The sequence below is a fragment of the Urocampus carinirostris genome, chromosome 6 (assembly GCF_059441175.1).
Source record: "Urocampus carinirostris isolate Australia breed hairy pipefish chromosome 6, RoL_Ucar_1.0, whole genome shotgun sequence".
NCBI lineage: Eukaryota > Metazoa > Chordata > Actinopteri > Syngnathiformes > Syngnathidae > Urocampus > Urocampus carinirostris.
The window spans coordinates 19,773,810-19,799,192 of NC_142354.1; the positions used below are offsets into that span (position 1 = coordinate 19,773,810).

The window sequence follows — 25,383 nt, forward strand, 5'->3', positions numbered from 1 at the left end:
CCTGTCTTAAGTACATTCCAAACGCCAAGCCAAATTCCCCAAAAAGGTGAAAAAAGTTTATTCGAGCGTGTCTAAGGAATGCACGTACTTGCCCCTGCAAAATAAGGAGCTTGACACAGGCTACAATGATAGAATAGAATGTACCTTTATTATCATTGTTACAAAATGAGTTCGGTATTGTGACAACGAAACTGGACGTGGCACTCCAGTGGCACACATATAGACTTTGTAAGATAAAAGATAAAACATAAAAATAAGAATATAGAAATAATTTGGATACATACGAGCACAAAATATTTACACAAGAAAGTATGGGCATATAAAGCAGAAAATATTTACATTGGCTGTTGACTTACAGGGGATTGTAGTAGTGCAATATGCAGTAGTGCCAATAGGCAACATCATGAAAAGTAAGCATAGGCATGAATCCAATTTTACATCAACTTTAGAAAAGCAAAAACCAAAACATAATGCTCTTCCTTAGATAGCTTTTGTTTCATTTGGGAATTTATTTTTTACTTCAACTACAGATATTGATTTTTAAATCGCTAATAGAACACAGAGAATACTGGGGTTGGCTCCCTATTTTCTATACCGATACCCTAAAAAAGGCTGGTATCAGCAGTCTCCGATCATTAAACAATATATTAACTGGGTTGTCATGCATGTTTGCAAATAGTGTGGCGCAATGATTTAGCTAGCTTGGTTAACATCGGGTACTTTTCGCGCTGATGTTTTTTCACAAAGATGTTCTAGCTGAGCAAATAAATATTTATTCATCCTTTGTTTTTTTTATTATCCATGTATCAACAAACCCTGGACTGTCGAAAATTTGCTTACCTCATATTATAATTTATATACTTTAACTTTAAATTTTTTTGTTGTTGTGGCTAGATTACTGTGATACCATTTATGGAATATTTTGACACAGGCCAGACCAGGTAAGTTACGGTTGCGATGGTGCCCAATTGGCCATGCCCGTTTGGCGCCAGCTGCAGCCCGTTGACAGATTGGCTTCCCTTCTATTTAAGCTCAGTGCTCTCACTCTCCCTTTGTCTGTCTGTTAACGAACCTCTGCCCTGCAAGAAGTGGGTTTTGACTTTGTCCGGTTTCCTGCCTGCGTTTCCTCCCTGGTATCGTTCCTGTCTATTTTTGTCCTGTTTATTATTCACTCCAGTTTTCGTTCCCGTCTAGTTCGTCCTGTTTAATCTATATCCTGTTCAGATATCAATCCTGTCTGTCCCATACCTGTCCGGTATTGACCCCATCTGTCCTATATCTGCTCGGGCAATTGGTATCGATCTCGTCGGTCTCTGGCTTCCTGTCTTTCCACGCCAGACTGCTGCCGAACGTGTATGACTCCCCATTTCCCGCAAAATAAAAGGCTCGTGTGAGAAACATTTATGCTGGTCGTGACAATATAAGGAATTAATTAAAACTGGATGGCTATGTCATGACATCCAGCAAAAAAACTGAGAAAACATTTAACAGACACAATGCCTTGTACAAAAGGCACATTTTTGGGGTGGAAAAGTGAATGCTGCAAAAGCATCTTTTCAAGTCTTAGAAATTTTTGGTGACTACATTAAATTCTGGATTAAATTTCTTCCACATTGGGTTGGGTGAACACAACACAATTTTTGTTGGTCTAAATCATAACTAAACTAAACCAGACCAGCCCAAAATCCAATGTCCAAGGAACGTCTGTTACTGCATTGATAGGATTTCTGACTATCGTGCCCTTGAATTTGTTTTTGTGCTCAATACTTAATATATTTTGGCACGATGGAATAAGACACACATAAGATAAAGCAATTGGTCCTTTGTAGTCTTCATCAGTTTTTCATAATCATTTGTGGGCACATTACTGAAAAAAAATAATTACAGTTGCTAGTTACTTCATTTAAAAAGTAAATAATTCAGTTGACCCCCAAATTATTGACACCAAAAAGTAGTGCGTTACTTTAAAAGTAACTATCTAATTACAAATTCATGTATATACTTGGATTGATGGAGACCCCTTTAAACTGCTTTAAAAAAGCCACATAACAAAATAATAGAAGAAAACATGTACAGCAACCTCTGGAGCCAGCGAATCCTTCATATTGCATTGTGCAATCTCGAGAGCTTTTAAAAAAATACAGTACTTAGCCAAGACACTTCATATCCATTTTGTCATCAGGCTTTGAACTACTCTATGATCTTCTTTGCTATTTCTGGGTACTGTCAAAGACCTTTTTTCATTTTTTATCTTTTTTTTTTATCCATGCATGCGCATTAAAAAAAATATTTTACAAAGAAATACCTAGATAACGCACACTTATAGCCTAAATTGTGTGCTCATATTTGCCTTATTGATTTATGGTTAGTCTATTGCAGGGGTGGGGAACAAGTTTGACCCAAAGAGCCGACATTTTTAACTGTGAGAGTCAAAGAGCCACAACACGCACTGACCTGCCATGACAGACAGACGCACACAAAGGCCGACAATTAAAAACATATTATTTCCCATAACACACTTCTCTCCTTTTAATACAACAAGTATTGTTCATGTGTTGATTTCAAGGAAAGTGTCCACCCTCAATACATACAAAAAAACTAAACATGAAACAAGGCAAAGAGCCATAGTATATAGAAAATATTATGAGGCAAAGAGCCGCGTTCTTATTGGCTAAGAGCCGCGTGTTCGCCACCCCTGTTCTATTGTTTCTATATGAGCCACGCCCGACTCCGCACACACTGCCTACAATTCTCTACTGTTGAGATACAACCAAATATGCGCACCGGAATACAGCACATGTAAGCTGACTACTTGATTTCAGTACTTTATCTTATTGTTGTTATCGGGCTTGGATGTGAATTTATGCGGTAGAGAGAATATCTACATGATGAAAAATACATACTGTGTTTGAGACCGCACTACCATAACTGTATTCAGTTATAGTTTGTAGTTAAATATATTATGACCCAAAGAGTCATAATCGTAAAATAATTATTTATTTATTCATGTTATTTTATTATTATTATTTTTAAGAGACATAACTTATATAATAAAACAAAATTCATCAAAAAGGCCAAACCTGCTTTCCATCCAAAAGCTATTTTTTCAGTGCATTTTATTTCACTCTGTAATGTTAGATGATTTGATAACATTTATTAAATAATTCGTCCATAGCCCGTGTCCCATAAAAACAAATATACCAATTCAAATGCGTCTCCGCCCCAACCCCCCCCCCCCCCGCCCCCGTTACTTAAGATCATTGAGGCTCATTTCGAGGATCACTTTTTTCGTGAATAACTGTTAAATACAAGATATGAATACTTGTTAAATACAAGGTGCAGGCAAGAGTTCTTTTGTGAAAATGTTCAAAAACTTTAAACAAAAAGTTCACGGATGTATTTCCATTAAGCGCAGTGAGCGCGTGAAAAGGGGGGGAAAGTTCTGTGTGTCCACCCCTATCACTCACCCAATTGAATTGCTCTGTGTGCTTGGCTAGTGCTTTTGGGTGTTTACAGTTTGTTCTATGGGTTTTTATGTTGACATGTCTCAACAGTGAACATACATTATTTAATGAGCTTCCATATCATGGATTCTTTAGTGAAGGACAGCCAAAACAGGGTCTGTTGGTTTGACACCTTGACTGTAAACTGTAGTTCAGACTGTGCCCTTTAGATACTGGACCGGACAGCTTGGATTATCAGCTTTGGGTATGCACGCACCAAACCTGACTTTGAAGTTTTCGGAATTGGAACGTTCGATAGGAAATAAGCATGTGAAGTATTGCCCTTCAGGATTTGCCTGGACCGATGAAGTAAAGTAGCAGATTAATGTAAAAATGTACAAAGCAGTAGCAGCAATTGACTCTGAGAAGAATAATTCCGTTAGCGTTTGTCCCATACTGTTGATAATAATAACTTTATTTTTATCTCAAGCTAACCTGGTAAACTCGTGAACTGATTTGTTCACATTTGTAGACGATCCAAAATGGAGGAGTGTGTTCAGTCCTCAAACACGGTCAGAGAATCAGGAAAATCAGTTTGATGGTTGTCAAAGTAACAAGAAGAAAAATGTGAGATTTAATCCTGTGCAGTTGACAGTGTCACTGCTTGTGGCAGCTACGCCGTAGCGCATCAGCGGCACTGTTGAGTTCCAGGCCAGCTGCCGCCGAAATGGATGTAATTGTTGGTAACTGCTGGAGTGCACAACACATCACAAGCTCTGCAGGCTGGCAAATCTTGTTGTCTGCAGGTCTTGATGGTGATGATCATTGCCAGCCTTTCGGGCTTTGTGTCAAACGATGCTTACTGGACTGGAAGCGAGAGGTTTTCTTTGGCATGTGTTTCTTCTTGTTGCTTCCTAAGATTAGGTGTATGGGTGGTAGTTTCCACTCAAGTGTATTTTAATTATAATTTCCCCCTGGTGTTACAAACATGATGAAAGTTGCAGCAACTTGCATCTGATAGTATATTGTTTTTTCCCGACTATTAGTCGCAGCACCTTAAAACAGCAATTTGGCCTCATAACCCACAGAATATTGTGGATAAGATTGAAAATGCATAAGGTGATTATAATTATGTGTTACTATTCAAGGCTATACTGTGTATTACCGCATTTGATCAGTGAATGTGCAGTGTTTGATCAGATGGAGAAACATCAATTACCTAAATTGCAAAACTTTGTATGCAACCGGATTCAAACCCGAGTAGTGGCAGTACCAAAAGGCCACAAGTGGTACAGGTGACATATAACAAGGCATTGCAGCTTATCTCAAGTCAAGTCATGTTTATTTGTACAGCCCTTAATCATAAAGAGTCTCAAAGGGCTGCACAGATCACAGATTATTGCAAACCACAGACTATTATGACACCATCCCCTTATCTAAAACCTACATGAGGGCAAATAATACACTTATTATCAACATAAAATATAGGTTAATCATATGCTATAGAATAGAAGTGTGTTTTAAATTTAGATTTAAACATTTCCACTGAGGTTGCAGATCAAATCTCAGGGGGAAGAGCATTCAAAAGCACCGGGGCCCAAACCTGCGACTCTCTTCTTGGCTCTTGGGATCACTAGTAGACCAGCATTTTCAGAGCGAAGGCTCCGGACCAGAACAGGGGGGAATTCCATCTGAAAGATATGAGGGAACAAGTCCATGGGTGATTTTGTATACTACCAACAGAACCTTAAAATCACATCTTAAGCTATCAGGGATCTAATGCAGGTTAGATAAAATCGGGATAATGTGATCAAACTTTCTTGTCTTAGTTAAAAGCCTCGCTGCAGCAATTTGTACCATCTAAAGGCTCTTGATTTCGGACTTCGGGAGACTGGAGAGTAGTGAATTACAGTAAATAAGGCATCCTTTATCACACTAGTTTTACCAATGGTGCCTAAAACACTGATTTGCATAGTGCATTCTGACAGGTTGAACAGTTTATCCTCTTCTTCAACAAATGTAAGATGATTAAGAAAACAAAATCATATAAAAGCTGTTACATGTGTATGCATGGTGATTGTGAAGTAATAGAGAGACTATTGAACCAAAGAGTTGGTAACCCAAAATGTTGAAAAAGCCATACTGGACCAAAAAACCTGAAATCAACACATGTTTGGAGACACAAAAAATCAGATATATTTTAAGCCTGTTAGCACACCACATTGAATCGTTAGTTGATATGGGCAAAATTCTGTGAGAAAAATTAAAAAAAGCTTAAAACAGAGGAGAACTGGTCCGAGTTCACTTCAGAGATGAAAGCAAATTTAATTTATTTTTGTTTGATGGGAAGCACTATGTCCGGCAACACATTGGAAAAAGACTAAACACAAGTGTATAAAAAAAGTCAGTGAAAGGAGGAGGAGGTATTTTCATTGTTTGGGGCGTGTTTTCTGCAGCGGCAGGTGGACTTTTTGCATAGCTACATGGCCGAGTGAATGCAAATGTGTATCAGAACCTTCTCCTAGAGCACATGGTTCCTTACTGGCGTTCATCGCCCAATCAGCCTTTAGTCTCTACGCAGAACAATATTTCATGTCACACAGAAAAACGGGTAAATCTTTTTTTTGAAGGTGAAATAATTCTCAACCCAATAGTCATTAGCTAGAAAATCCTCTGTGACAAAGTTATGGTAAAAAAAAACACTATAATCTTCAGACTGTGGAGGGGGCTGGAAGAAGAATGGAGCAAAACTACTAGTTAAATCCTGTGGCCGCAGATGTGCTGAAGTCATTCACAGCAGAGGCCTGTACACTTCTTACTAACTGCTGGCTGTTGTAACCCTCATAATTTCTTTTCCATGCCAAAGCAATTGCTCTTCTTTTATTTTGATCAGCGTGTTCTCTAATTTTAATCAGTGCGTTTTCTGAAAAATATTTTTTTTGTGAATTGACTTTAGAGCCACTAGTTACAACCCTTTAGAATGCACTATGCAAATAAGTGCTGTTGGCACTGAGTAAAACTACTGTTCTGCCTTTTCCTATTTCATACATACCACTGGTGGTTTATTGTTAAGGTGTCTGCACTCTCACAGCCTCTAATCGGGTTCAAGCCCCATTGCATACCATGTTTTGCGATCATGGTCATTGACACTTATCCATTGATCCATCTTTGTGACAACATGGTTATAAACAAATGCACACTGTAGCTCTTACTAAAGTCTCACATGCGCCTTATGTACGGAAAAAAAAACATGACAAAGAACTAATCGTTGGGTGTGTGCCTTATTGCCCAGTGCGCCTTGCAGTGCAGAAAATATGGTACCCGAACATTAATGCAAAATACCAAGCATAAAAATAGATAGATAGATAGATAGATAGATAGATACTTTATTCATCCCCGAAGGGAAATTCACAAAATTGCTGTGAATGTGTCATATTTACAATCCACTGGCCTAGCACAGCATTAACATTTGGCAAATCTCATTTTGGCAGAGTCCCTAAATGTTCTCTTCCCCTTCGCAGTTGCATCAGATGGCCAGCCTCACCATGCTGGAGCAAAGCATCAAGGGAGCACAAGTCTAATAAGGGAAAGGAGGGCAGCTGGGGACTCCTACTGGTCCTACTCAGGTAAATTGCATTTCGAAATCAGTTGTTTGTCTTTCTCACTTTATTGGTCCCTGGGAGAGAAATTCTGTGATTTGTATAAGTGTGTTCTTTCTTTTTATGCTTTCCGTCTCTTTCTGAACGCCTCCATTTTAACAGGAAGACAAAGCCTCTGCACTAAGACATAACTCTTTAAGATTTGTCTGTGTTCCTGGCAAGCGCTTTCATCCGATGCACATTGCAACAGTTGGCCCAGATGCAAAAACAGCTGTAATTTTTTTGCTTCCTCCTGCTTCTCGCCATTGTTGTTAGAGACCATTTTAATGCCAAACAAAGCGTTTCTGGGGAAATCAAAATTGCCTCCCCTGTATTAGGTCCACCAAGGGTTTTAATCAGGCAAGACAACACTGAGAGAAGAGCAAGAGAAAAACGAGCTGCAGTTTTATAAATGTCTTCTTGATGTCTTCAAAGCCAGGGGCCACTTGCTAAGCAACTGGTGCTGAATTTCTCTCTCTCTCTGTCTCTCTGTCTCTCTGTCTCTCTGTCTCGTTGTCTCTGTCTCGTTGTCTCTCTCTCTCTCGTTGTCTCTCTCTCTCTCTCGTTGTCTCTCTCTCTCTCTCGTTGTCTCTCTCGCTCTGCCTCTCTCTCTCGTTGTCTCTCTCTCTCTCTCGTTGTCGCTCTCACTCTCTCGTTGTCTCTCTCTCTCTCTCGTTGTCTCTCTTTCTCTCTCCCTCTCTCTCTGTCTTTCTCTCTCTCTGTCTATCTGTCTGTCTCTGTCTCTCCCTCTCTCTCTCACTCTGTCTCTCACTCTGTCTCTCTCTCTCTATCATTGGTCTGTTTTTTTCTCTTTCTCTTGTCATCTTTTTCTTCTTTATTTTTATCTATTTATCTAGTATTCTTTCTCTCTATGTGCCTCCCTTTCTCTCTTTCACTTATTCTATCTTTGCCTCTCTTCTCTCTTTTTCTCTTTCATGGTCATACTAAAAATCTAAATTAGGAATGTCAAAAGATTAAGCCTCAACTCGTCACACTATATCTGCTTTAAAGATTTATCTCAATAAGTACAGCTTTGTTAAAGCCTTAACTTTAGAGTTGGGTTTTGTAGCTTTAACTGCACATCTAAAATAACTTTGGATTTCCAGCACCCTCTGGTGGTCATTTTATTTGTTCAGTCTAATTTTAACAAGGCATTTTGTAGCCACCCACATTAAATTCCTAGATGAAGTGCAACCCATTTGAGTTTCTTCATTAATTGATTCGGTGTGCATTAGTGCCTCACTATTAATTAACTTGTTTGTGATTGTAGGTTGCTTATGTGCATTAAGCTTAACGTTACCTTTACTAATGTGTGTAATTATGGCCTTATCTCATTCCTCTTACCCTTGCATGGATGAGAAATATACTTGGCATTGTTTTTTTATTTGTATTTACATTTGATGTACATAAACCTCCTGTACACACAATGTTAGTTTTTTGAGCGTATGATTTTATTTTTCCCTTTTTGAGTGACTGACTTTCTTAGAATAATTCATTTTGGAGTCCAATAAATTAGTGATGATGGTTAAGCCACTAAAAATACCAGCAACTAAGCTAAACATTACATAAACAGAACCAACAAACATACGCTGCAACACTAACAAATGAGATACGTTCCAGACGATGGTTCGGAAGTTGAATTTGTTCGTAAGTTGCTTCAGTGATATATTTTGTAATGTATGGGTGTATTTAAGTATGTTTAACGCTTGTATAAGTAACCCTGTATTGTTTTGTTCAAAAAAAGATTTCATAAACTAATATGTTATATTAATACAAATAAAGTTGAGTTGAACTTACTTTTGGAAGATGCACTTCAAGAAATCCTCTATGGTAAAAAGTGTCAAAAAAAAGTGTTCCGACCATTTTCTCAACCGCATCAAGTTTTCTTATTCGACTTTTGTTTTTCACTTCACACCAACCATATCGAATGGATGCACGAGATATTAAACAATAAAAACGCCAACGTTCTTAGCGCACTAGCGATACAGTACACGTTGTTATGTTTACACACTAACCAGGAAGTAGAAGCCGGATTTCTCCTTCTGGGTGGATGCTAGGTGACCTCTCACAGTTCAACGTGGTGGAAAGAAGCACTACAGTATTGCCCTCTACTCAGAAAGAGGTGCACACGATACTAAATCTAACTTACAGCAATGTCCGGATATTTTCCGACAATAAGAATAAGTCTTTCGTAAGTCGAATGGTCGTAAGTAGGGGAGCGTTTGTATTAACTTTTGCCATCCATGGCTGCTAGTGTTTTATTTTCAACTATTTAAAACACCAGGCTGGCCAAAAGTGGTATTTATATTTCTCTACCCTAACCTTTAGAGTCCTGTTTAAAATGTTCTTCTGCACACTGCACAGCAACTTTATTTGATGAACGAGGAAAATACATGTGTATTTTACAACATACACACAACATGCATCATTGCCCTTTCACATTTTGTGGTTCTTCCTAAAACTCTACATGAACAGGAGTGATTGTCCTCAATAGTTTAATGTTTAAGATCACGTACTTTGTTCTCACACCATATGTACAATGCCTGCTGGAATTAATTAAAGGCATGGAAATGTTCTGCTAAACTCATGTTTATTTTTATTATTTTTTTGTTGTTAACCTTTTAAAGCAATACTTCATGTTCTAGTGAAACACATTTGCAGCAGACACCTGAGGCCCCGGTGCAAACAAAGCTGTCCAGCGGGAAATAGAGGTTATGTGCTTTGGTAAAGGGCACCTCACTTGATGGGCCCAGGAGGCGAGAAGCACTCTGTTAAATTGTATTTACAGCTAGCAAGGTCCAAAAACAGCTTCTGGGAAAAAAATAACTAACTTGCTCTCAGAATGTAATGCAATTCTGTGAATGATTGGATCACGGGGGCAGTTTGTATTTGATAAAATAAAAAGGATTGCAAGAGAAAACTATGCAGAAAATGGGGCAAACCTGCAAGTGTGCAGGTACAGGTTTTGATCTCCCCAAGTTGACCGGTACAGGAAGTGAATAACAAGCCAAGCATGACTGCTGCTTCACTTCTTACAATATGTAACGCATTAGAAGTGGGCTGTAATCACTTGAAACCTGACCTTGTTTTTTCGAGCCACCTCCCTTATGAGGAGGTAAATGATTAAACGCGCCATGAGAATTATTTGGTGCTGACTGGAGGTAAGACCCTGGGACAACGAAGCGCGAGATGATTGACTGATTTTCAAACACGCTTCCAGTGGTGGAAATCAGATTAGATGCCTAACCAAAGTGGTGATATATAATTAATTAGTAGATGACTGTGTGAAATTACGCATCTCCGCAATAAAAGTTAATGTTATACGTAATAAAATGGCATTAATTTTTAATGATGACAATCATTTCAGCCCGCCTCTGCTGTGTAGAAAATCCTATATTTCTAGCTGCAAATATACCATTTGACATATTTCAATTGCGCATGCATCGTTGATCCCCTTATTTATATTGCATTCCATCATAATGACAAACCGAAGCATTTAATCGGAATCATCTTCTTGACACCTGCCCGATAACAGAATTGTCTGATACGCACGTTATGTAGAAATGAAAACAAAGCGGATATTGGTGTGCAATTGTGCAGTGAGCTAATCCTTCACCAGTCAGCTGGCTTGGCCGCCGGGAGGGAGAAAAGGAGGCATTGAGGCAACGTCGAAATGTCCATTTGCCTCGAAACGGTAATTAGCGGCTAAGGCTGTGAATGGAGGACCGACAAGCGTGCCTCGGCAGCTAAATGGTTATTAAGGGCATTTGCTCTGTGCAAGTGAGTGGAAAAAGAAACGCGGACAGCTGGTTGCGCCCGAAGCTGGAAGGTAGTGAGGACAAGACAAGACTTCAGCGTTGAGCTATGCACACAAACATGCAGCATCCTACCAGCTTGCACATCCAGCATCTGATCAAGAATTAGAACGGTGTTTCTCAACCACTTTTACCAGAATGTTTCTTAAGTCAAAACAATTTTGGTCTATGCCATGAACTGTACATTCGCTGAGAAACTTTGACGAAATATAGATCAGTGTTTTTCAACCCTTTTTGAACCAAGGTACACTTTTATTTATACGAAAAAGTCCTTAGGCACATGTTTGAAAATGAAGTTATGTCAAATATTTCACTGTACTACTTCATAAGAAGGTAGTTAGTATATAAAACATAATACTAAAAAAAGATAATTAAAAAAGAATGATGTACTTTATTTGTTTTTATTTTTTACAGTGCAACCTTAACCCGCTTTGTTGAACAAATTAAGTCATTAAATGTACTGTACTAACTCATGAGCAGATAATCAGTATATAAAAATTATATAAAAATCTCCCGCCACCTACTGATATGGATGAATATTACAGTTCCTTGTCTGAAGAAGGCAAAAATACTGAATAATAGCCTGATTTTTTTTGAAAGATAAAATTGGGCAAATTCCAGCGGCACACTAGACAAGGTCTCACGGCACACGAGTGTGTCCTGGCACACTGGTTGCAAAACACTGAGTATATATATACAGACGCTACCATACTTACGAACGAGGTTCCGGACAATCGTTCTTAAGTTGAATTTGTTCATAAGTTGTTTCAGTGCTATATTTTGTATGGAATGTATGTTTAAGGTTGATATAAGTATGTTTAAGGCTTGTATTAGTAACATGTATTGTTTTGTACTAAAAAGAAATCATAAAATAATAGGATCTATAAATATGAATAAAGTTAAGTTTAACTTACTTTTGGAAGATGCGCTGCAAAAGGTCTGCCTTCATGGTAAAAAGTGGGCGAAAAAAAGCGATCCCCCGTTTTACCAACCGCATCAAATTCTCTTATTCCACTTTAATTTCAAAAGAAACGGCTCGCCTCTTTTTTACACTTTTTACTAATTGTCGGTAACTGTCCATCCATACATCCATCCACCATCTCGGTAGCCTAGATGGTAGGGCGCCCGTTCAGAGACTGGGAGGTCGCTGGTTCAAGCCTCGGCCGAGTCATACCTAAGACTTACAACATTGGTACTCTTTGCCTCCCTGCTTGGCATTAAGGGTTGGAATTGGGGGGTGTGGTCACCTAATGACTCCCAACACAGCAGTTGGGTCTAAAATGGCGGCGCCCTGTTTGGCTGCGGCTGCTTCGGCTCGCTACAGTTTAACTGCACGGGTCAGGTGTATCGACATTTCGTTCTGTGTGCATGGTTACAAAGAATGACAATAAAAATAAATTCTATTATATTCTATTCATTACCTGCACTGCTTATCCTCAGTAGGGTCGCGGGGGTGCTGGAGCCCATCCCAGCTATCTTCGGGCAGGACACCCGAACCCTGCCATCCAGTCGCAGGGCACACAGGAACAGACAATGCGCTCGCTCATTCACACCTAGGGAAAATTCGGACCAGCCAATTTACCTGACATGATTTTGGAATGTGGATGGAAACCGCAGTGGCCGGAAGAAATCCACGCAAGCACGGGGAGAACATGCAAACTCCACAAAGGAAGGGTCGATCTCATGACCTCAGAAATGTGCTGCACACGGGCTAACCGCCGTGCTGCCTATATATATATATATATATATATATATATATATATATATATATACGCATATGTAAATATGATTTCCTCATTTGAGAATGTCTGATTTAAGACACTCTCGACTTTAAATTTATGCTACTATTTCAAACAATTTTCAGTCTAGATGCATGATTTAAAAACAAATTTTGTCAGAACAGCGTCAAACATAATAGAATAGAAGAATATAATAGAATATACCTTTATTGTCATTGTTACAAAATGGGTTGAACATATCGTGACAACGAAATTGGGCGTGGCACTCCAGGTTCACATTTAACAGTGAGGATAAAAGAAAACAAAGAAGATAAAGGAACAAAGAAGATAAGGTTATAATTCACACAATATAAAGGGAACAAACAAGATAAAGGTTATATTTTACACAATATTTACACAAGACAAAAACTGCCGATTGCAGGTGCTATCAAGCAATTCACTGCAATACTACAATTTATTTAGGTAAAGAATTACAAAAGTAAATATTACGATATTCACAGAGGCAAAATAATAACCCAATCATTCTTAAAATTGAGCTGGTGCTCGCTCTGTGAATGAAGCAATGATTGCGACCAAAGCGCTTATCTAACATGTCACTTTCCCATGTGCATTTCCTTATGAACTTTGATGTAAGTAGCCTCAAAACCCACACGATGAAATTTGATTAAAAGTTATTTAAGGCAAGCTGGTACGTGCATGCGAGTGTGGGATGGAAGCGTTTTTCATAAGAGGGATGATATCATCCTACCAAAAGACTCCCACAGGAACAAAGCTATGCATCATTTTTTCTTTTTATCTATGCTGCTTCCCTGTCTTCCCTGTTCAATATTTATCCTTTCTTATTTTTTTGATTTGTTCAATGTTCCACAACGGTTTCTTTTTTTACCTCCACACGTTTGTTTTATATCATTGACACAAGCAGTGGAGTATTTGCTGTGCCCTTATATACCTCTGTTTATTTCCCGCCATGTAGCATCGAAAGTAGAGTCCTGTCAGGTTGCAGAAAATGCTTTATTTATTATTCCATTAGATACAATTAAATACAGACACTGCCCTACTTATGAATGAGACGATCCGGACGATCGCTGGTGAGTTGAATTTGTTTGTAAGTTGCTTCAATGCTATATTTTGTATGGAATGTATGTTTAAGGTTTGTATAAGTATGGTTAAGCTTGTATAAGTAACCTGTATTGTTTTGTACTAAAAAAATACACATTTCATGAAATAATATGCTCAATAAAGATAAATAAAGTAAAGTTTAACTTACTTTTGGAAGATGCGCTTCAAGAGTTAGGCGACTTAGAGAGTGGCCGAAAAAAAACATTTTCTCATACGCATCAAGCTTCCTTATTCCACTTTAATTTCAAAAGAAACGGTTCGCCTCTTCTATACTCTTTACACCAACCATATTGAATGGATGCACAAGATATTCAACAATGAGAATGTCAACGTTATTAGCGCGCCAGAGATACAGTACAGTATGTTTATACACAAACTGGGAAGAGGAAGCCCTATTTTTTTCTTCGGGGTGGATGCAGGGTGAGCTCTCACAGCGCCACACGCAAGTAGCCCTGGAAAGAAGCACCACAGTACTGTCCTGTACTCGGAAAAGGCGGCACACAATACAAAATCTAACTTACCAGCAATGTCCGTATTTTTGCCGACATCCCGAAAAAAATATTCGTACATACCGTTGTTTGGAACTCGAAGGTGCGTGAGTTGGGGAGCGTCTGTAGCTTTCATTACAGTATTTGTGTAAAACATTGATTAGAATTTACATTAAAGCAGTGCCACCAAAACTACAATTCAGTTTATAGCTAATTATGAAATACACATTTTCTATGAAAACTACAAAACTTCAAGCAAAACCCCAGCAGTTCTCACTTTTGTATTGACAATTTTGATTGTTCTTTGGTTCTTCATCTTGCATTATGGCCATCACCTGGACACTTGCAGTATCAGTAAGTTAGGTGTGCAATTTTTGTTGTTTAAGAACCACGATAACCAAGCTGCAATGGATGTTGCAATAACAAATAATACACAGATATTGTCAATGTGAAATATAGGTCTTTCATAAGCTTTAGAATAAAGTGTGTTTTAAGCCTAGATCTAAACAGTTCCACTGAGGTTGCAGATTGAATCTCATCGGGAAGAGCATTCCACAGCACTGGGGCCCGAATGGAGAACACTCTCAAAACTGTGGATCTCTTGGCTCTTGGGATCAATAGTAGACCAGGGCCAATAATTTGTCAGGAACAAAGGTCAATATTAATCAGAATAATAAATAACCCTGTGTGTTATCAACAATATAATGCATTGTTGAGGAAGAAAAAAAATCCGATTGTAATTTTCTTTCAAAATTTCTTTGTAGCTTCCTTAAACCACCACATGTTATTTGTTGAGAAGCTAAAATCCTCATGAAGCTCGATATTGAATTCAAAATTAAACAATTGTCCTGCATGTTTTTAAGTGACATGTGGTGAGTTTTTTTTTCTTGTTAGGCCACAGTGAGTTTCACAACTACATTTTTGGGGGAAGAATTAATAAACCTTTAACTTATTCATAATTTCATTGGCAGAACAAGAAAGTGATGTATAAACTGTAGCATAGAAATCATGTTTTGTTGTCTTATACTATAAATAGTCATTTTGCTGCTTCGTTTGAATTTAAGAATCAAGACAAGTAATCCCCCATTACGAAAAAAGTCCATGCAACAAGAAAAACTGGATGGCTTGAATTGCGGTTATCGTTTGCCTTGAGGCAAGAGAATTGTGTGCCTCACTTCGCATCTCTAGATGCCCAGCACAGTAATGCGTTCCCTACTAATTGTATTAATAATATTCATATGTGGAAATAAGACGTTTTTAAAAAAGAAAATTCATATAAATATAACTAATTGATTTTATTTTATTTTATATTTATAGTGTCTCACCTGCTTACATCCAAGATTGCCACACTTAAGTGTTTTTTTTTTTTTTCAGGAATTTAACAGGGGCTTGGAATCCTTGAAAAGCTTGCATTTTAATGTGAATTTAAGGTTTGAAAAGTGCCGGAATTTCCGTATGAATTGCTTGTACATTCTTGAAATTGTTGCCTTGTTTTTCGTCAATCTGATTTGATAGATCACAAATTTAGAAAAATAAAACACGTGTGCTTAAAAAATGACGATGACACTCCTACTCTGGTGCATTTCTTCTTCCCTCGTGATTCACAGCAGCTGGTATTAGTTTGTATGGGGTTGTCATGTGAAGCATCATCACCCCCTTAGCATTACGCCCAAGAAGACAGGTGAAAAGACCAAGATGCCGGGAGGCAACCGTTTTAATAAAAGATGGGTAGAAAACAGAAAAGAAACTGTATATACTATGTCAACGTTTCTCAGTGAATGTACAGTTCATGGCATAGTTGACTGAAATTGTTTTCACCTAAGGAACATTCTTGTAAATTGCTAAAATGTTGAACAAATTCACGCACAGTGTGCGGACACTTATTCAGGGCCATGTAAAAAAAAATTAGTTAGCATTTCCCATTAGTTAACTCTTTTGATGGTACTGGAGAATTTGGAGATTTAGCTTTGAAAGACCATAAAAGTGCTTAAATTTTTCCATAAAAGGTGTATGAACCCCTTTTTATTTCCCCATCAAGATGGCTAATAACTTTAAAATCATAGCATAAACGATAGACGCCTAGCCCTTGTTTTAGCTTAGCAGCACCTTCAGTACTGACTCCTCGTCTGTCCCAACTCAAATCCCCATCCTCCATAGCGTCGGCATTCTCTGTTAAACAGTTCTCAAAATGATGAATAAACTAACTATTGATTTAGAACCCTCATCTCACTTGTAAATGACTCAGAGTTCAGAGCTTCTTATCCTCAGCGCTGCGAGTGTCATTCTGTTTGCAAAAGCTTCTGTTATAGATGTTTGGATTGATGCCACCTTGACAAGCTGTTGGAGCTGCAGAGCGCCTGTAATTGTGGGAGACGTGCGAGTTCTATTTCCTTCGGTTTTATTCCACTTCACTCAGGTAGCTCATGATCATTTGCAATCTTTACACTCATGACTCCCATAATGAAGTGAATGTCATTTTCAATCAATGGTTGTGTTGATCCAACTTAATTAGTACTTTAGAGGATACAAAGCAAGATTAGCTAACCCGCATGCTCTCGGCTGACAGGATTGTTTGTTTTGGATTTGAATGAACTCACTCGATGTTTGGTGGGCGCATCTCATTTCCTACTTAGCTTATCTGCCGTCAATCGATTCCATTTGCCTCCTGATTTGAAATAATATTATAGTGAAATATCTTTGAGGGCTCCACTCAGGAACAAATGACCCAAAAATTTAGAACTGAAACCTTGATAAAAGTCAAAACCCGAAGGCAAAGAAACTAAGGTCGATATTGAATAATTCGTTTGAAATAATAGCTTACGAATGGGGATGCAACAAACGGAAGACAGACAATTATATATGCTGATTAATCAACAAATCAGATCAAATAAAAAAAGTTACATTCCTACCCCTTGTTTTTCAAAATGGGACACTGTTTTAGGTTCACGAGGGTGCTGGAGGCCCATCCCAGCCATCTCCGGGCAGTGGGCAGACGACACCCTGAATTGGTTGCCAGCCAATAACAGGGCACACAGAGACAGACAACTCACTCGCTCATTCACACCTAAGGACTGGCCAATTAACATTTTGTGAATGTGGGATGAAACCGGAGTGCCCAGAGAAAACCCACGCAGGCACAGAGAGAACATGCAAACTCTACGGGAGGAAGCTGCGGTAGCTGGACTTGAACCCTGAACCCCTGCACCGTGGGGCCGCGCGCTAACCACCCAGCTGCCGTGCCGCCTTTGGTTGAAGTTGACACAGTAAATTAAAATAATAATTGCATTGTAAACACACTTAAATTTAACATCAACAAAGTGTGATCATTATTTTCCAAAGTACTGTAAATTCATGTTGCTCTCGGGTATACATTTGAGGTATGAGGTAAAGATGCACCGTAAGTTAAGATTTTTTTTTTCCTACCGCTAACTGTTATAATCCTGCATTTGGAGGCCGATAGCAATAACCTAATAGCTCACACAAAATGCTTTTGAAAAAGAAAAAATAGGGGTTCACACGGGTGCTTGAAATCCTTGCAAAATGTTGGTTGAAGTGCTTGTAAATGCTTGAAATTTTCGCCATGTTTCACAACAAGTCTACTTTAAAATGCACCAACACTGCTCTCTGGTGGCCGCGCTCTGCTGTTGCATATCCTTTCTCGTGATTAACCGCAGCGAATTTAGTTCATTGGGCGTTGTTTTTATGAAGTGTCATCGCCCCCTGCGGGTAGTGCGCAAGAGAACAGTTGTATGCACTATGAAATGTTTATTAGGTTACACATCAATGATGAACATTTTTTATGGGCCATGCAAAAACTTAAGGTAGCGTTTCCCAGTCAGAAATTTTAATGGGAAAAAAATGACTGCAACTGAAAATGCAAGCTACATGTTACCCAACACCAGTCTTGAGAGATTTGTCTCAAAAATAATTACATACGTATTGTTTGGATCCACAAAAATATTTCTGAGATGTAAAATTCATGTCTTGATAAATGCTCGCGCAAGACTAAGACTTGCGTATGTAAATCACAGATATTTTCATGGATCTGCAAAATACACAATTCTTATTTCTTTTAATGGTGCTGGAGAAATTAAAAACATAGCTTTTAAAGTCCTTAAAAGGTGCTTGAATTTAGCCATGGAAAATGTTTATGAACCTGATTTTTTATTTATTAATCAACAAATCGGTTAGAGCAAGACCTCCAAAAAACAACTTATTCATTTAAAGGGACATTGTGTGGTATTTTACTTAATTCATTACAAAACTATTGATTTGAGTCATAAGCAAACATGTGAACTATCATTTTTCATATAATTGTAGGTCAATACATTTCTATTTATTTTACACAACATGGGGCTCAACTCGAGGGAGCGATCATATTTTTTTTTTCGCCACTTGTAGTCAATGATACTCCAAATAACCAAAAACCTTGTGAAAGCCTGGGGTAAAAGAAAGGTACGGCCGTTTTTAATTTTCGTTTTTGGTTGCGCTACACAATACACTGGCATCTGGTGGTCAAATATTACACAGTGTACCTTTAAAAAAGTAGTGTTTCGACACTGCAGATTGGTCAATAATTATAACACCCACACGTGAATTTAAGTTTAAGAAGTATGACGATGACTAAATTGTAACTTGCTAGGTAAAGATGCTACCTATACTAAAAACCATTATAATCCTGCTTCTGGAGACCAATTTTGACAACTGAATCACTTTTTTTTTCAACTTCATGCAATAATTAAAAACTGATGAATTAATTAAAAAATCCAGTTTATTTTGGTTTAAATTTACGATAACATTACACAGCTTGGGTTAACAATTCTCTGAAAAAACAGAGTTTATGTAAATATAAATACGGATAACAAGGACACAAGGATAACAATGAATTGTTGGAGAATTATTCAATAATGCAACTTCTAAACAAAAATGGCCTTACCCCTGAAAATATAAAACGCATCATTTGGCAAAGAAAGAAGGCCCCTACAACATGATGCTTTAGGCATGCCCTTGTTACATTTTACAATGTCACTCCTTCACCGAAAAGCTCTCTGATGGGCTGCTGAGGGATAGCAAGGTATTTGTAGCCGATATTATTCAGCAATGGGAATGTTTTATTCTGTGCTGCTTCAAGATTTGTAGAGGGTGCCCAGCATCCACCCCGAAGAGGAAATCCGCTTCCTCTTCTTAGTTTGTGTGTAAACATACTGTACTAAATCTCCAGCGCGCAAATAACTAACTTTTCTATTGTTTAATATCTCGTGCATCCATTCAACATGGTTGGTGTAAAGTTTAAAGAATAAGCGAGACATTTTCTTTTTAAACTAATGTGGAATAAGAAAGCTTGATGCGATTGAGAAAATGGTTAGATTGCTTTTCTTTCGTCCACTCTATCACGGAGGAGGACCTCTTGAAGCCCATCTTCGAAAAGTAAGTTAAACTCAACTTTATTTATCTTTATATAGCATATTATTTGATTAAATGTTTATTTTTTGTTACAAAACAATACAGGTTAATTCTACAAGCATTAAACATACTTATATAAACCTTAAACATACAAAATATAGCACTGAAGCAACCTACGGACAAATTCGACTTACGAACGTCCGGAACCTCGTAAGTAAGGCAGCATCTGCATTCCCGTAGGTCATTTGTCATGTTCATTTGTTCATTAGTAAAGTCCTTAATCACAAGAAGTCTCAAAGGGCTGTTGAGATCATCAACATGAAGTATAGGTATCAAAATGTCCGGATGAGAGCTTACTGAGGTCAATGTCATTCATAAGCTATTGAATACAAGTATGTTTTAAGCCTACACTTAACCACTTCCACTAAGGTTGGAGTATAAATTAGGTCAAGGTATGTAGGTCATACAGTGAAGTTAGAAGGAACTTTACACTAACACTAATCTCACTCCTCTTTGTATTTCTGAAATGTCTACTGTGCAATCAGTGCGGAGAATCCTTAAGAGAAAGTCCATCAATTAAATTGATTAATCGCCCAGCCCCGCATACTGCAACCTTCATATCTCTATAGCATAATTTCCTTTTTTTTAATCAGTGCCTGTGCTTCTAACATCTTGTATGTGAATCTGAACCTGAAAATGGCTGGACTGGCTGTTAAGCCCACGTATTTGGTCTCTTGTGGTTTAACACCCTCTACAAAGGCAAAAGAGCAAAGCTGTGTCGTCATGGAGCCTGGCAAAGGTATTGCTGCCTTTTGTAAGTTGATGCATTGAGAAAAAAAAATGTCTCCCAGTAGACCCTTGTGTATTTAGTAGCACTTGACTTTAGAGCAAAAGTGACCTACTGTGTGGCATTCTTTACAAAGAACCCAGGAGATGCTCCTCAGGGATAAAGAGATCCAGCGTCTAAATATCCTCTGAGTCCATTTTTCTTTTTTCTCCACATTGTGTCTGACAAGAAAGATAAAGTCAAACGTATATATTAACGTCATCTTCACAAAAGCGGCTTTTTATGGAATCCACAAAGCTTGGGGGGAAAAAAGAAAAAAATCCATGTCGGGCTCTGGCTGCAAGGTGCCAACCAGCTCATCAAGGGCAATTACAGCTCACCTACCTTGTCATTTATGCAGATGATGCAGCATCAGGAGGAATTATGAATCCATTCGATCCTTCAAGGACATTTCATCAGACTACCATTAATGCTATGGGGTGTTTTAAATATATGTATTTTCTTTCTTTTCCAGGATAGAAGGTGCACCAGATTATAAAGCGCAAATTCAAAAGCTCGTCATTTGTAAAAAACATTGTATATAAGAACTATATGGCAAATTGAATTAAAACTACTATAAGAGCGAGGTTGGCATTCTAAACAAAGTTGGGGAAAAATATACATCTATCATAGATCGTTAACAATTCAAATGAATCAATTAATTCAGAAATGGTTCCGATTTTATTGTAATTATGCATTGGATTATATGGTGCACTTGAAAAGCTTCTGGAAATTGAATTCAATATGCTTTACAGTCCGAAAATGATGGTTTGTAAGATTATATATATATATATATATATATTTCATATGAAACAGCTTGACTTTGTCGTAACAAGTGAAACCATGTTACGACAGTACTCATTGAGCCTAGCCGCTAGGAATTCATTGATTTCTTGATATATGATATATATACCCTAAAATTCAGACCATAGAGCGCCCTTGATTATAAACCGCACCCAGTACATTTTTAAAGAAAAAAAACATTTTGTACATACATAAACCGCACCTGACTATAAGCCGCATGTGCCCACATAATTGGGAGATATTTACAAAGAAAGTTGGTACACAGAAATCATTTTAACATTTTGCGGTATCTTAACCCCTTAATGTTCTGACATTTGATACTCACATACGTGTACAATGTCACCAGTCACTGAAATGCGTCACGTCACATAAGATTAGAAAGCTTCATCTTTTGGGATTTAAGATATTAGGGTCATTTCAAAATATACATATCAGAGAAACATTACAGTCTGTTTGAAACGAGATACCCAAAAAACAAAAAGCCGGGGTAACAACTTATTTGAATGAAATGAAATGAAATGATCTGCATTTATATAGCGCTTTTCAAGTCAATGACTTCCCAAAGCGCTTTACATTGTGCTTCACATTTCCCAATAGCGGCCGTGATCTGTGCAGCCATGTAAGGCGCTAACCTGCTTATTGGGGGTAGTTGGGGGTTCAATGTCTTACCCAAGGACACTTCGACATGTAACACGGACAAGCCGGGATTCGAACTGGGATCCCTTAATCCTAAAACGATCGCTCTACCTCCTGAGCTACTGCCGCCCCAATGTCCGTGAAAATGGATCTGTTACATTCAGGATAATCCATATAATCTAACCGTGTAAAATATTTATTCCAAAACACTGGATAATGCCGACAGATGAATAGGACTCCGACTAAAACATTTCTGCTTCGTTGGACGTTGCTTCTTGTAATCTGTTGGTTTCGCTACATTATTTCTGTTGATAAATAAACAGACTCGTACTATTGTTCCCAATATTGTAGTCAGTAGGGCTGCGCGATTAATCAAACTCTAATTGATATTGTGATGTACCATAGTGCTATAGAGTAACCTCAAAACAATTCATTTTTTTCAAGGATTTATAATTCCAGTTTGTTATTTGAGTGATGGATTGTTTGGCCAACAAGAATTGTCACATTCCGGGGTTTTAACCGCGTCGGCCAATCAGAAGCAGGTTTTAATGGCACTAGCCAATAAAGGCAAGGCAGGTTTGCGAGACGTGTGTGACCGTCTTTGATAGTCCGGTGTAAGCTCTCAGTCAAACAGGAGGGCGCACTACTGGTCACCAACACAAACGCAACAATGCAGAGCTTTGACGGCACGTTTCATTAAAAATGATTATTATCAATTAAATTGGACTCTGAGGAAATTCAGAAAAGCGCAAAGAAAAGTTGATTCAGTCCTGAATCGACTGTGGTGGCGTCGGAAGAGAAAGCTAACAGCTAGGGTAACAACTCTTAAACTATCACTGCCGAACGTGGCTTGTCACCAACCCCAGATCCATTACCCATGAAATGTACAACTTCGAGATACTACTCGTGCAAAACAGCTACATTTGTGATTGTCGCGGTAACCGATACGAGTGGGTCTCAAAATCGTTATCTTACTCTGAAAGGAGAAGCCCTGCAGTTCTGATGTCTTTTTGTATAATGACGATGAAGACAGTTTATTTAACTGCAATTCTGTCTGAAGTTTCTTTCCCTGCTCTTATATTTTAGAAGATGTACAAATGCACCTAATTTGATTTGGCGTGCTAAGCAGAGTGATGTGGAGGTATGGATTTGGCCCCTAGGCTTGAGTTTCACGCCTATGCTTCTCAGTCTCTCATCAGACGTGATTTCCTTTTCAGGCTTATTCTTAAGGGATTTTGCCTGAACTGAAATGAATGTGAACACAGATGATTGCACATCAATTCAGTAGAATGAAAAACACACCACAGAAAATACCAGAAATAGAGGGAACAATTAAAAGGCATATTCCTTTTTTTAAAGAAAGTTGGAGTTTTAATTGCCAGCAGCATTTTGTTGAGGCAAAGCCAAAGCCCCTTATTCGAGTACTCTGCAGTTTATTTGAACTTGACCCAGAAACGACAATATAGCGCTTATCTCTGTCAACCAGCTCCTGATATTGCCTTCAAAGCAGCCAATGCAAAACATACATCATTTTGCTGTTTGCCTCCCTACCTGTTGATGAAATTCCACGACACAATAGCTGGCGTGTTTTTCTCTACATTTGCTGACGTGCGTTTTTCTCTTCCCAACAATCTAATTGTAGCCGCACATATTCCCAAAGAAAAATGAGAGATGCTGCAGCACTAATTGTTAAAAATGAATTTAGCAGGGGTCCGTGTTGACTCATTATTCATGTCGGTTATTGCTACCCATTTGGCTCAGCCTACGCTTGCCAGGATGGATCCATTTGTCTCTGTCGGAGATGGGCCCTTGACAGATGTGCCAATATGGCTACCGAAGTTCAGCGTTTGAAGGGAGACGGGTGTAGGAGAGGGGGGGTATCTTAATTCTCTGTGATGCATCATGCTGGCAGCAAGCAATGAACAGAATTGAGTTCCAAATCATCTTACTTCCCACTACCTCTGGCAATCTGTTCCCTTTCTCCCGATGAGGTAAATATATTAAGGATGGAAATAAATTAGGGGTTACTGAGCCTTGAGCCGAGAGTGTATCAGTGAGTTTTTATTGAAGTTGATTGCTTGTATTGTCACATTGGCCTGCCCTCGTGCCTCAAGGATACATAAAGCCAGCGCCCCAAAGCGCTCTGTGATGATTCCGCTTTTGCCATTTAGAACGGATTGATGTGTGAGGCGCATGGGTTGGCCATGTAAACATAATTTAATTTCAGGTATCACATGGTGCCGGTGTGCCTTGAGGACGGATATTAGGCCTAGTTGGTGGCTCAGGTTCATCTTAATAGATGTGGACAAGCTTTGCCTGCTGGGATTGCAATATAGAGGAAGTGTTAGATTGCCAGTGCGCTGGTTTCCTCTGTAATGTGGTTATGGTGATGAGCTGCAAAGAGCTCAGAAATTTTTTAAACTTCTAATCATAATAATTTAGTCGTCGACGAGTACATATCAGCCTAGAGGTACGGCATTAACAACAGGGGGCAGGGCTTTGATCGAGGCAGTGTGCGACTGTTGGAAGACAGGCGAGGCTACGTTTGAAATCTTAAGCACCGTTTGATGGATTAGATCATGATGACGTAAAAACCAAAAACAACGGAAAACTGTAAAGTCTCAAGAGTTGTGAAGTCGACCAAATCGAATGCATTTAGTACTACATCAATCTACCCATGGCTTGCTTGTTGGGTCGTTTATCCTTTGCTACTATCCGGAGTTTCCTGAATTACACTGCTAACTATTGATTTCTGTCTAGATTCTAAATTATTTGGACACTTACTGTGTAAACGTTGGTGTTGGCAATTGTTGTCCCTGCTTAGCTTGCAGAACAACTACAACATGAAACAATCATGGCTCTTGTAGCAGGTTTAAGGGGAAAGGGGTGAATCTGAGGTGTCCAACATGGAATAAAACTGTAATGATAGTAATCTTGACTGAACTCAAATGTTTTTTAATTAAAAAAAAAATAGAAAAAAGGTCCCCTGGGAATGTTTATTATATTTCACAAAACACATCAAAGTTTTTGTTTACAGTAAAATCCATATATGTTTCTGTGTGCATTTTTTTACATGAAATACACTTGTTAGTAGTAATTTGCATCATTGGATATGTAAAAACATTTGATAAAACAGTTTTTGAAGGGGCAAGTATCATTTGTAGTATATGATGCGGGTTGTTCAAATGGTTAGCGGGCTCGAATGGACCCCAGGCTTTAAAGATTAGTCATGAAAGCTTTACCTCAAGTTAAAGTGATGGCCCTTCTTTAATGCAAGAGCATTGACTCAAGTTAAAGCGGTTAGTTTTACCTTTTTAAATATTGAACATAGAAGCTTTTAATACATTTATATAATGCATGGAGATAATCTCAAATATGTTTGCCGAACAAAAAAATACCCAATAAGTGTTCATATTCAATAACTGCTCATCTGCTTAAAGCTGACCATTTGCCTTTTTTACACGATTCAACA

General features: G+C 38.4%; 1 protein-coding gene across 1 annotated transcript in view; it reads left to right on the forward strand.

The window, feature by feature from the left end:
* ca16b (carbonic anhydrase XVI b) overlaps positions 1 to 25,383 on the forward strand; it is a 252,954-nt gene that overhangs the window by 65,800 nt on the left and 161,771 nt on the right. The window contains exon 2 of the mRNA XM_088338154.1: positions 6,965 to 7,069. Coding sequence (XP_088194280.1) covers positions 6,965 to 7,069 — 105 coding nt within the window. The remainder of the gene's footprint in view (positions 1 to 6,964; positions 7,070 to 25,383) is intronic.